General features: G+C 41.2%; 1 protein-coding gene across 1 annotated transcript in view; it reads left to right on the forward strand.

Annotated features, from left to right (window-relative positions):
• TSG101 (tumor susceptibility 101) overlaps positions 1–10,202 on the forward strand; it is a 45,938-nt gene extending 35,736 nt beyond the window's left edge. The window contains exons 9-10 of the mRNA XM_020810897.3: positions 8,153–8,392; positions 9,751–10,202. Of these exons, the coding sequence (XP_020666556.1) occupies positions 8,153–8,392; positions 9,751–9,840 (330 nt within the window). The 3' untranslated portion in view covers positions 9,841–10,202. The remainder of the gene's footprint in view (positions 1–8,152; positions 8,393–9,750) is intronic.
• Positions 10,203–11,833: the final 1,631 nt, after the last annotated feature.

Genomic DNA, 11,833 nt, shown 5'->3' on the forward strand with positions numbered 1-11,833 from the left:
GAACAGTGGGATTTATTATATAAATGGCTTGAGTCACCAGATAGTGCTTGAATAACTTAGAATTAAACTAAGATATAACTGTAAGTTGAAACCGGGAAGGCAATCAAATTGTAGAAGGGTGAAAAGTTGACTTGATATTGCAACATGAACAGATTGGATGACAGTACATTTTGTGTTCTCCTTCCCCCTCTTTTCCCCCCATATCCCCCTCTACCTTTTGTACTCTTACCTTATCCCTAGAGTGGTCCTGAGTTGACTAGATAGGCAGGATATAAATAAATAAATAAATAAATAAATAAATAAATAAATAAATAAATAAATAAATAAATAAATAAATAAATAAATAAATAAAATAAAAAAGAACTGAAATCATATTTTGAAAAATGCAAGAGCTTATACCCTTAAAATACATGTTGAAAAAGAGAGTACATCTTTAAAATACATAATTGCTTTGAAAAGCATTCTAATTATTTGTAACCTTTTAGCATATCCAGACATGCAAAAACGTACATTTTCTAAGTGTGCACTCAGCCATCTGCCGGTTTGTATTTATGGAAAAAAATCTATTATCTCCTTGTCTGTGTGTATTGCCTTCTTCCAATAACGAAGCTCACTCTTGTTCAGGGCCAGACTGGCCATCTGGCCGTTCTGGCAAATGCCAGAACGGCCGATGGTCAGAACGGCCAGTTCCTGCGTCAGTGCAGAGGCACGTCCGTCCTTTCTATCTCCGGGCGTCGTCGGAGAAGAACCTCTTTAGTTCCTGCCTTGTAAAATCCTCCTGGCTCCGAAAGGCGAGCATCCAAGAAGCCGGGCTGTGGCGATCCCAACCGCCGCCACTACCTCTTCCTCCACCACCTTCACCACCACTGCCGCCTCCTCTTCCTCCTGGCTCGGAGTGGAGATTTCTTCACGTCGTCGGAGAGCTTGAATGTCTTGAGAGAAGAGCAGTGGCGCAAAAAGGGAAAAGCGGCGGGGAAAGTCCGGGGGGGGCAGGCGGGCGGGTGGGCGAGGGGGGAAGAGAGGCGATGGGCAGCGAGCAGCGGCGAGGCGGAGGCAGCGTGGCCACCGGCCCTTGGCTCCCCGGGTGCTTTGGTTGGTTGGTTGCGCGCTTTCCGCCCTCACTTGGGGAGCCGGCGGGCGATGCCCGAGACTCTGTGTGTGTGTGTGTGTGTGAGAGAGAGAGAGAGATAATGGGTGAGAGAGAGGGAGACGGGAGGTTGTCTCTCTCTCTCTCAGTGTGTGTGTGTGTGTGTGTGTGTGTGTAAGAGGTGGCGGTGGGACTTCACATTGCCATGGTGTTGGCTGAGGTTGGATTGGAAGGTTTAACTCTGGATTTGCAGTCCATCCTTCTCTATTTTAGGCGAGGGCTGACATCACTCACCGTGGCAGCACCGACAGAATAATACCCCGGCCTCTTTTATTTATAAAGGGGAGAGAAAAGCCCTCCCCGGGGAGCGCGTGGATCTATAGGAATGAGGGCGATCCCGGCTGAACGGGAAAGGAAGGGGAAGAGGCATGCGAAGGCCGGGGACGACTCTCCACCCCCACCCCCCTTTCTCTTGTTTGCATTTATTACCGCGCCTTTTTCCTCGAGAGGCTGCGGGGGAACGGCGAACGGAGGCAAAGGAGCCGACAGGCGGGGAAAGAGGAGCCTCTCCAGGGAGTCTCCCCTCCCCAGACGATCGATTCCCTTTGTGCTGCTCCGCGCCGCTTTCTGAGGCCAGCTGCAACAACCACTCTCCTGCATCAGCTGCCTGTCAGCTCCGCTAATGAGGGAATATCTACACTCCCATCCCTATCATTCTTCAGCACATCGGATTTCCACACTGCACGGGTCTCTCCATTGCCCCCGCCCCCTTTCCCGTCAGGTTCCTTAGCCTCTCCTCTTCCCTCCCCGCCCCCCCCACTGGCTTAGGTCTTCAGGAGCCTCACGGCAGCTTTTGATGGCCAATTAGAAGTGCAAGCTAATTAGTGCAAATTGTTTCCTTCCTTCTCCTGATAGCTCTTGCTCCTGCTTTGGGGTTCGAAAAATCGGGCTTGTTCTGATCGGATGGAAAGACAGCATCCTTTGGCCCTTCGAGGAAAGGGTTAAATCTCTGCCCTTCTCCCCCTACCCGCCTCTGTGTCACTCGCCCGCTCCTCTCCTCTCTGCCTCCCCCACTCCTCTCTGCCTCCTCCCTCCAAACCTTTGTTTGAAAAAAAAACATGGACACCAAACCAAAACAAAAAGGTGGTGCAGAAAAAATCAGGGAGAAGAAAAGGAAGAATCTTGAAGCTGATGCCAAAAAATGTGTTAAAATAACTCATATGTTTAGTCGCCATCAACAAGGTCACGATATTCCTGAGAATCCATCCTGGGAAGATGATGTTTTAGAAATTAATCAAGCAAGTGGAACACAGTTATGTATTCCGGATTCTGCCAGCACCAGTCAGCAGAAGGAACAGACCACTGTATCTGTGTGTGGGCATGACATTGCAGAACTAACAGATATAATACCCAGAGAAGAAGTCAGTGTTATGACAGAATTCTTGCCAGAACAGGAGTGTGAAGAAATGCCAAATTTAAATGAAACAAGTAGCTCTATGTGTATCCAGAGTTTAGAAGACCACTCTGGATTCAATTGCTTTGTTCGGCCAAAAACAAGTCAACTAGCCTTATTTTTTAATTGTCACCCAAAACAAAACATCAGTGACCCTGTCATAAAGAAAGCTGTCCTCCGCAAAGATGGATCAAATCGCAAGTGGCTGACCTACTGTGAAGACCAACATGCTGTATTTTGCTCTGTTTGTCTGGCTTTTTCAAAGAGTTCATTAACAAATCCATTCATTGAAGGAATGACAGACAGGAGACATATTCATCAAAGAATTGAAGAACATGAAAAAAGTGCAATGCACAGAGCAAGTACTGAAGCTTATTTTTTGAATGCCAGCAGTGCAGATATCAATCACTTACTTCATAGTAATCAAATGTCTGTACACAGAGAACAAGTCAGAAAAAGACGTCAGATATTGGAGCGTGTCATAGACATTGTGAAAGTGATTGGGAAACGTGGACTTAGCTATTGAGGCAACAAATTTGAGGCTGCATACACATTGGAGGACCATTCACTTGATCATGGAAATTTTTTAGAGTTGGTCTTACTTCTTAGCAAGTATGATGTCTGCCTTAAAGAACATGTCAACAATTGCATAGCAAAAAGCAAGAAGTCACATTCAAGTGGAAAGGGCAGAGGATCATTAGTAACTTTGCTCTCCAAAACAACAATAAATAAATTTGTCGAAACAATACAACAGTTAATTCAAGAGGCAGTAGCAAGCGGTGTTAGAGAAGCTGGGATGTTCTCAGTGCAAATTGACACAACTCAGGATATTACTTCAAGAGACCAATGCTCAGTAATTGTTCGTTATGTGACAGACTGTATTCATGAGAAGCTCCTGGCAGTGGTCGATTGTGAGTCTTCATCAGGTGAATACTTTCTTACCTTACTAAGGCAAGTTCTGCAGTCATGTAAAATTGACAATAAAAATTGCACTGGTAGTTCTACCAATGGAGCAGCTAACATGCAAGGACAGTATAGAGGCTTCTCTACATGGTTGTCCAGAGAATCTCCAGGCCAAATTCATGTTTGGTGTTACGCACATGTACTCAATTTAGTACTGGCTGACACCACAAAGGTTGTAATTCCAAGTGCATCGTTATTTAATCTAATAAATGATGTTGCAGTTTTTATTCGTGAGTCTTATCAACGAATGAATGTATGGCTAAATGTCAGTCAGGACCCACACCATCGAAGACTCTCTGTGATTGGGGAAACACGCTGGTGGTCCAAAGATGCAGCACTTAGAAAAATATTTGGATCATTTTCCAAACCTGATTCGGCTTTATATGTTGACCTTATTGTAACATTGGCAAAGATTGAAGAAAACTCAAGATCTAAGCCAGAAGTACGAATAAAGGCAAAAACTTACGTAGAATCACTGCTTAAATATGAGACCGTTCTCACAGCACATATATTTCTTCGGATTTTTGAGCTGACATCCCCGTTGTCAAAATATCTACAAACAAGTGGCTTAGATGTATTACAAGCTCATCACATGGTCACAGGGACACAGGAAAATCTCAAAAAGCTTGCCAGAGATTTTGAAGGGGTCAAGAACAGTGCAGATGATTTTATAAGATGGGCAAATGACAAACTACAAGAACTTGAAGATTGTGAACTTGAAGTACAGGCCACCTTGCCTCATAAAAGGTTAAGAAAGAAGAAAAGCATGGCTGGTGAATGTTCTCAAGATGAAGTAATATCTGATGCCATCATGGCATATAAGATACAAGTACACAATGTGATCCTTGATGTAATCACGGAGAGCATAACTCGACGTTTTCTTGCTAGTGAAACACTGTATGCCGACTATGCATGCCTAGACCCTAGGAACTTTTCAAACATAAGAGAACAAGGGCTTCATATATCTGCAATGGAAGATTTAAGTAAAGTCTTGATCAAATTTAATGAGAATGCCACAGCTGAAAATTTGCAGTGTGAATTAACTAGTCTAGCTTTGCATTGGGACAAATTGAAGACATCAGCGCTAGAAGAATACACTGTAAGGGTGTCAAGAGAAACGCCCATGGAAGATCTAAGTCAACAATTTGATGAAATGGAGCTGTTAAATAAGCCATGTGCAACATGTAAGAAATGTGCCATTTGTTGCTATCAAATTCTACGGCGCTACAATTTATTAACAGATGCCTATAATGTGATAGGTCTAGCCTACAAATTCCTACTGACTCTGTCATTTACTCAAGTTGCTTGTGAGAGAAGCTTCTCCACCTTGAGGTTCATCAAGAATCGACTGAGGAATACTGTATCCCAGGACCATTTGGATTCATTCATGTTAATGGCTACAGAAAAAGAAATCCTTATGAGTCTGGATGTGGATGCCATCATCAACAGAGTTGCAGAGAGTAGTGAAGCCCTGCAAAGTCTTCTTATTCCTTGATAACGTATCATTCCTAAGTCTTTCCAGTATTAGTAGGGTTCAAATTTAAAATGTTCAAATCATAAACGAGGTGGAAAGTTCTTGAGCCGAGCCTTTTGTTCCTGGTGGAAGTGTTGATGTAGGAGGATCTGCTACTTATGGCTTGTTCACATTGAACGTTTTGTTGCAGTTATGTTTAATGATCTAATGTTTCAATACATTAAAATAGCTATAAGATCTCACATTGTACTGTTGGTGTTTTTTGTTTAGAGAGCACTAGCATTGACAAATTTAAACATTAAATTTTAATTACACTTTTTGTTAAACGTGATGATTTTATAGGTTTAGATTTCCTGATGCTCCTTGTTATTTATACAACCAGGGCAATGATTGGGATAGGGAGAACTCGTAAGCATGTACCAATACCACTATACCAGCAACGCCCTTTCAGCGCGCTACAATATCGTGAATGGAGCCCACAACAGGTGGGCCTGTGTCCCCACAGCCGGTGGGCCTGTGTCCCAGTCCGGCCCTGCTCTTGTTTGTTTCTTGCTTTCTACTTCCTCTAACAGTTTCACTTACATTTATAGTATCTGGATCTTTTGACTTACTAATGTAAATAAGCAGATTTAGTTATTATTTATTTTGTTTATTTAAAATATTTTCACCTTGCGTTTCTCCCTGAAAGGACCCACACACTCAGCTGGCAGTTAGTGTTGCAGATAAAATGGACATTCAGTGGAGCTGATTAGTAGTGCAAGAAGAAGCCTGGTTTTCCCTCTGAAGCAGAGATACAATATAAACTTTTTTCTATGGGCTTTGTTCTAATAGGGAAACATGCTTTTCTATAACAAAGGCATCAAACTCAATTTCATCTTGGGCCACATCGGCATTATGGTCAAAGGGCTAGTTGTAGCTGTAAGACTATAAATGTAAGAACAGGAATAGTGAGGACGACACTTCCCAAGTTGCTGTATGCCACCTAAGCAGCTGCACTTTCTGACTCTTCACTGCTTGGAATGCTGGCATTAGAAGTCCCACTGGTCAGAATCCCAGCATCCTTGTGGAGCATTATGGGTGACCAAATAAGTGCCCATGTATTGTATACTGCACACTAGCAGGCAACACTGCGAGGGCCACATGAAACAGGCCGGATTCAGACCACAGGCCTTGAGTTTGACACATGTTCTATAGGTTTCCCCACAGTTACAAACTATCAGAATAAAATGTGCTTTACTACTCTAGTCTACTACTACTCACTATCTTGGTGCATGCGCTCGTAATCTCGAGATTAGACCACTGCAATGCGCTCTACGTGGGGCTACCTTTGAGGCTGCTGCGGAAACTACAGGTGGTGCAGAATGCGGCGGCCAGATTACTTAGTGGAGTGGAAAGATACCAGCACATCTCACCCACTCTGGCCGCTTTGCATTGGCTGCCCATCTGATTCCGCATCAACTTCAAAGTGTTGATGCTTACTTATAAAGCCCTAAATGGTTTAGGGCCTCGATACTTGGCGGAACGCCTACTCCCACCAAGATCTACCCGTGTCACTCGTGTGAGCCAGGAGGTGAGGCTGAGGAGCCTAATGCCGAGGGAGGCCCGGAAGGAAAAGACAAGAAATCGGGCCTTCTTGGCGGTGGCTCCTCGCCTCTGGAATAATCTACCTCCTGAGATTCGTGGGGCACCCTCGCTGGGTACCTTTAAGAAGGAATTAAAGACATGGATGTTTCGGCAGGCCTTCCCTTCACATAATTCCTGACCCTCTTTTCCTCTCCTACTGTTTTCTGTTTTGTTTTCTGTGTATCGCAGTGTAGTGTTTTTATTACTTAGAATTGTCTATTTTTACTTTTATTGTATTATTGTATGATTGTTAGCCGCCTAGAGTGGTCCTCACCCGACCAGATAGGCAATCTTAATTCCGGCTTGGGATTCCTCCAGTCCTGCCTTTCGCATGATGTATTCTGCATATAAGTTAAATAAGTGGGGAGACAATATACAGTCATTACTGATCCCCTTTATACAGTAATGCTCTTAATTAGGACCAGTGCTTTTTGCTTATTAGTGAATGGTGTGAAGTGACATAGAAAAGGACTGGAGTTCTAAATTCAGATTCAGAACTATTCAGAGGTATAAAAACGAGCAGAGAGTAGAAAGAGCTGGAACAGAATTTCTGCAACGTGCGCATTGCCATTAACAATACAAACATGGTAAAGATGTTAAATATAAATAATATACATATAGGCAAAAAAAGTAACCTTTAAGGTAATGTTGATTGATTAGGAAAGGGATCGTAGGGTCATGAAGAATCCTAAAATACTGAGGCGTAAATATGGACCAACTCATTAATGAGGAAATATTACATCTGCTGTGCTACTTAGCCTAGGACTACAGTTTTGCAAGAAATACATTGGTTACTTTTGTTTTGTTTAGCCATTGAGTGAAGTTACAACTTTGATTGTTGCCATATTTTTAGGCCTGAGAGACTTAAAATTGTGGAGGGGTTGATGTATCTGTGCACAGCAAGCACACACCACACACTGTGTACAGCCAGGGTGTATGACACTGCCATCGAGCAGCTAAATTTGCAGCCCTTGGTCATGAATACTAGAAGCCAAGAACCTTTTAAGGGAAGGTGGTAAAGGTCAGAGTAATTTTTTAAAATAACTATTCCCAGAATCCCCCAGTTGGTCAGTTTGGCTAGCAGATTCTGGAGACTGTGGTCCAAAATTATTTTTCTAAGTTCTGCAAAATGTTGCTTTCCATCTTCTGTGCCTGTTCTTTTCTGTTCCTGTTCTGCTTCATGTTCTGTATTTTGTAAGTTTATTTTGAGTAGGAGGAAGAAGTTAAAGTAAATACGAGAGAGAGAGAGAGAGAGAGAAGGTGAGAGATGTGTGGGAGATAGAGAAAGATGAGGATAAATGTCCTTGTTTAGAGTTACTTTTTTTAGTCTGAAATCCATTGTATATTCATTCACCCGGATATAAGTACTACTGAACTCAATAGTACTTCCTTTTTTAACACAGTTGAAACTGGTAATTTTGCTTCTTAAATATATGTTTTCAGAATAATGTGCAGTGAGATTCACTTGTATTAAGTGAAATTTAGAAATTTGAAGTCAGGATATAATTTTTAAAAAAATAGATAAATGTATTGACTTCTCTTTCTGTTTCAGGCTGAAGTTGACAAGAACATTGACCTCCTGAAAAAGAAAGATGAAGAATTGAGTTCTGCCTTGGAAAAAATGGAAAGCCAGTCAGAAAATAATGACATAGACGAAGTCATTGTTCCAACTGCACCACTTTATAAACAGATTCTGAACTTGTATGCTGAGGAGAATGCCATTGAAGATACCATCTTTTATCTGGGTGAAGCTTTGAGACGTGGAGTGATAGATCTTGACATCTTTCTAAAGGTAGGTTTGATGAAATATTCAGAGATATAAGTTGTAATGAAAGAAACATTTTGAAATGCAAAATGTTATTCTTCCCATCTCTGACATCATAAGCAAAGCTATAGTTCAGTGAAACAGGAAGATATAACAGTATGCAATGGAGTGATCTCATTTTCTGCTTTCCTGTTTGTTCTGTACCCACTTTTCTCCATGTTTTTCCCTGTTCTCCACGCATCTGTTCTGTGCCTGATCCTTACAACTGCAAAATTCATAGTAGTTTCTTGATACCAATAATTAATTTCCTTTATCCCATCTGTCCATTCTGTAATCTTAATGAAATACAGTGGACCCTCGACTTATAGACGGCTCGACTTACAGACTTTTTGAGTTACAGACTTCTCTGGCCGCAAAATTTAGATTCGACTTGCAGCCGGAGAATCGACTTACAGACCAGAAAAAAACCAAAATGGAACAAAAATAGAATAAAAACTGCCAGTTATGGGATTAATTGGTTTTCAATGCATTGTAGGTCAATGGAGATTCGACCTACAGACTTTTCGACTTGCAGCCACCTTTCCAATACGGATTAATTCTGTAAGTAGAGGGTCCACTGTATAGGGGCTGAATAGACATATATATATATATATATATATATATATATATATATATATATATATATATATATATATATATATATATATATATATATATATATATATATATATATATATATATATATATATATATATATGAGCATAAATGTACAATTTGATTTCAAGGAGATTCATAACATATACCGTCCGTGTATAAGACGATACTTTTCTCTAAAATCTTTAGATTAAAAATTGAAGGTCTTATACATGGAAGTAAGGAGGGGGGAGGGATCAAAGCGCTTTGATCCCTGCTTTCCCCCTCCACTTTCTTGCAATGAAATACATTTTAGGTTTGAAATCTAATAAAAAAATTAAAGTGGGAGCGTCTTATACAAGGGGGCATCTTATACACAGAAAAATATGGTAATTCTGCACCCTGCCCCCATTACAAAAACTTACACATTTTTAAGAGCTGAATTTATTTGCTCAGACATTTGGTCAAAACCAATATAGTCTGGGCCTAGTGGGTATATAAAACAAATTTTCAGCATTCCTTCATGATCTGACAGAAATGGAACCAAACTCGCAGATAGGGCTAGCTTGATGCTGAATCTTGATTCTGATTACAGAATTCTGAGTAGGGTTATTTTAAAGCTAAATCCACAATTCTCAGCATCTCTTTCAATAGAGAAGTTTTCTGATCAAAGTGGATATGTCCATATAAAATACAGAACTTGTGTCAGGCTGAAGTGATTTTTACTGTGTCCTTGTCTGATCTCTTCTCAGCATGTCCGTCTCTTGTCTCGCAAGCAATTCCAACTGAGGGCACTTATGCAGAAAGCAAGAAAGACTGCAGGACTCAGTGACCTCTACTAACCCCTGGCATATGTAAGAATGGTCTACATCAAGCGATCATATTTTTCTTTTAATCAGTAGGTGGGCAGAGTAAGTTATTACATCATTCAATTGTAACATATTTTGAATGGATAATATATTTTCTTTTGCTTCTTTTTGGTAAGGACTAGCTTTTATTAATGCACTTTCTATTCTCTGTAAACCTTTTTGCATTGCTGAGCTAGTGGGTGAATAAAATTTGTTGCATAACCCTTCTCTTGTGCTATAGACATTTGTGCAGTACATACCACTTCTGCGCTTTAACGCCTGTAGGATGCTGAATATTTTATCTGTGTACTTCTAAGATTAATTTATAATAAAAGTGGAGATTTGTAGGGGATAAATTGTGGTTCTGTTATTCAGAGAATTTGTTGCACAGCCTGATCCTGTACGTACTTGCCACCTTTGTTCAGTGGGCTTAATTCTTAGTAAGAGTGCCTAAAATTGTAGTCTGGTGCTAATTTGTGGGTTCTGTTAATTGAATTTATCAATTAAAATCACAGTTCCCTATCTCATCCAGATTATTGTGCTCAATAGTTGAGTCATCTGGCTCAGATATTCAGCTATGAAGAGAAGGTTCCCAGTTAAAACTGTCCATTTGCTATTTTAAGCGGAACTGCACTACATTAAAAGTTGTAGCCCTATGCAAGCATTAGTAAACCTTCCAGCCACACACTTAAGATGACTTAGCTGTGCCACCTCTGCCAGTATCTACACATGGTTACTGAGGAGCCTGCACATAAACAGCAACTTTTCTCTATAGGGCCCCCGCTAACTTTTAAATTAGGCATCCTTCAATCTCGAGAGACTATGGTAACTTGCTTTGAATGGATGACTTGGAACAGCGTCTAGTGTGGCTGAGGAGGCCAATTTGAGAGTGACAATCTCTTCCACACTGAAGAGAAATACAATCTGTCCCCTGTCCAGCTCCCTGATTTTGCTGGTTTCGGGACTGCCTCTTTGCCTCGGCCCGCTGGACAAATGTCTCTTCAAAATGGGAAGAGACCATGATGCACCGCCTGCCTCCAGGCTGAACGCTCAGATGTGAAGGTTTCTCATCTGTTGAGGTCCACTCCTAAGGCCTTCAGATCCTGTTTGTGATTCTTGTATCACAGCTGTGCTCTCCCTTTGGAGCGATTTCCCTGCACTAATTCTCCACACAGGAGATCTTTTGGAATCCGACCGTCAACCATTCTGACATGTCCAAGCCAATGTCGATGTTGCTGACTACATGTAGGAAAAGAAAGAGGGGGCTGGGAGCTCCCTTCTTAAATGTGCAGATGAAAGCAGGTATTCTGATTACTGAATATGGCTCATATAGTAACTGCAAACACTAGGTAGTATGGTTTGACTGTTTTTGCTGAATGTAGCACTAATCTCTATCATTACTAATACAGCAATTGCCCTGTTACTTAGTGCTTCTATGCCTTATGTCAGGCAATGAATGGAATTTGCTGATGGCGTGCAAGCCTTTGTCTAGGGATGCACACTGGCAGTTGGTTCTCAATACTAGAAATATAGCCAGTCTCAAGCTGGTTCTCTAAGCTTGTAGGCTTCATTTTGGAATTGTTCTGGCTCCCATGGCCAGAACAGCTGGATATATTTTGTAATCTCCAGTCTGACAGAGTTCTGAATTATTAAAAGCTTAGTCCCCACTCTTTATTTCTTTTTAATATTTTGGTGGTACAACAATGGCATTACCCAACTCTGCTTCTCAGTCTACAGAATTCAGATACAAATAGGAAATGAAAGTAGCTGTAGCTTGTTAGCTTTCTTCTTTTCAGGAGAGTCCTTAGGCATAAAGATGTCTATTTCTATCTGAGACTGGTTTGTAAAATCTCAGGAAAAACTGGGCACAATTGGCAGATTAGTTCCTTTTCATGTCACTTCTATAGCTAATGCAGTGGTTCCCAAACTTTAAATAGCCCTTCCACTGATATAGGGCAGGATAAGCAAATACATAAAACAGAGAGCA

The sequence above is a fragment of the Pogona vitticeps genome, chromosome 1 (assembly GCF_051106095.1).
Source record: "Pogona vitticeps strain Pit_001003342236 chromosome 1, PviZW2.1, whole genome shotgun sequence".
NCBI classification, from domain to species: Eukaryota; Metazoa; Chordata; class Lepidosauria; order Squamata; family Agamidae; genus Pogona; species Pogona vitticeps.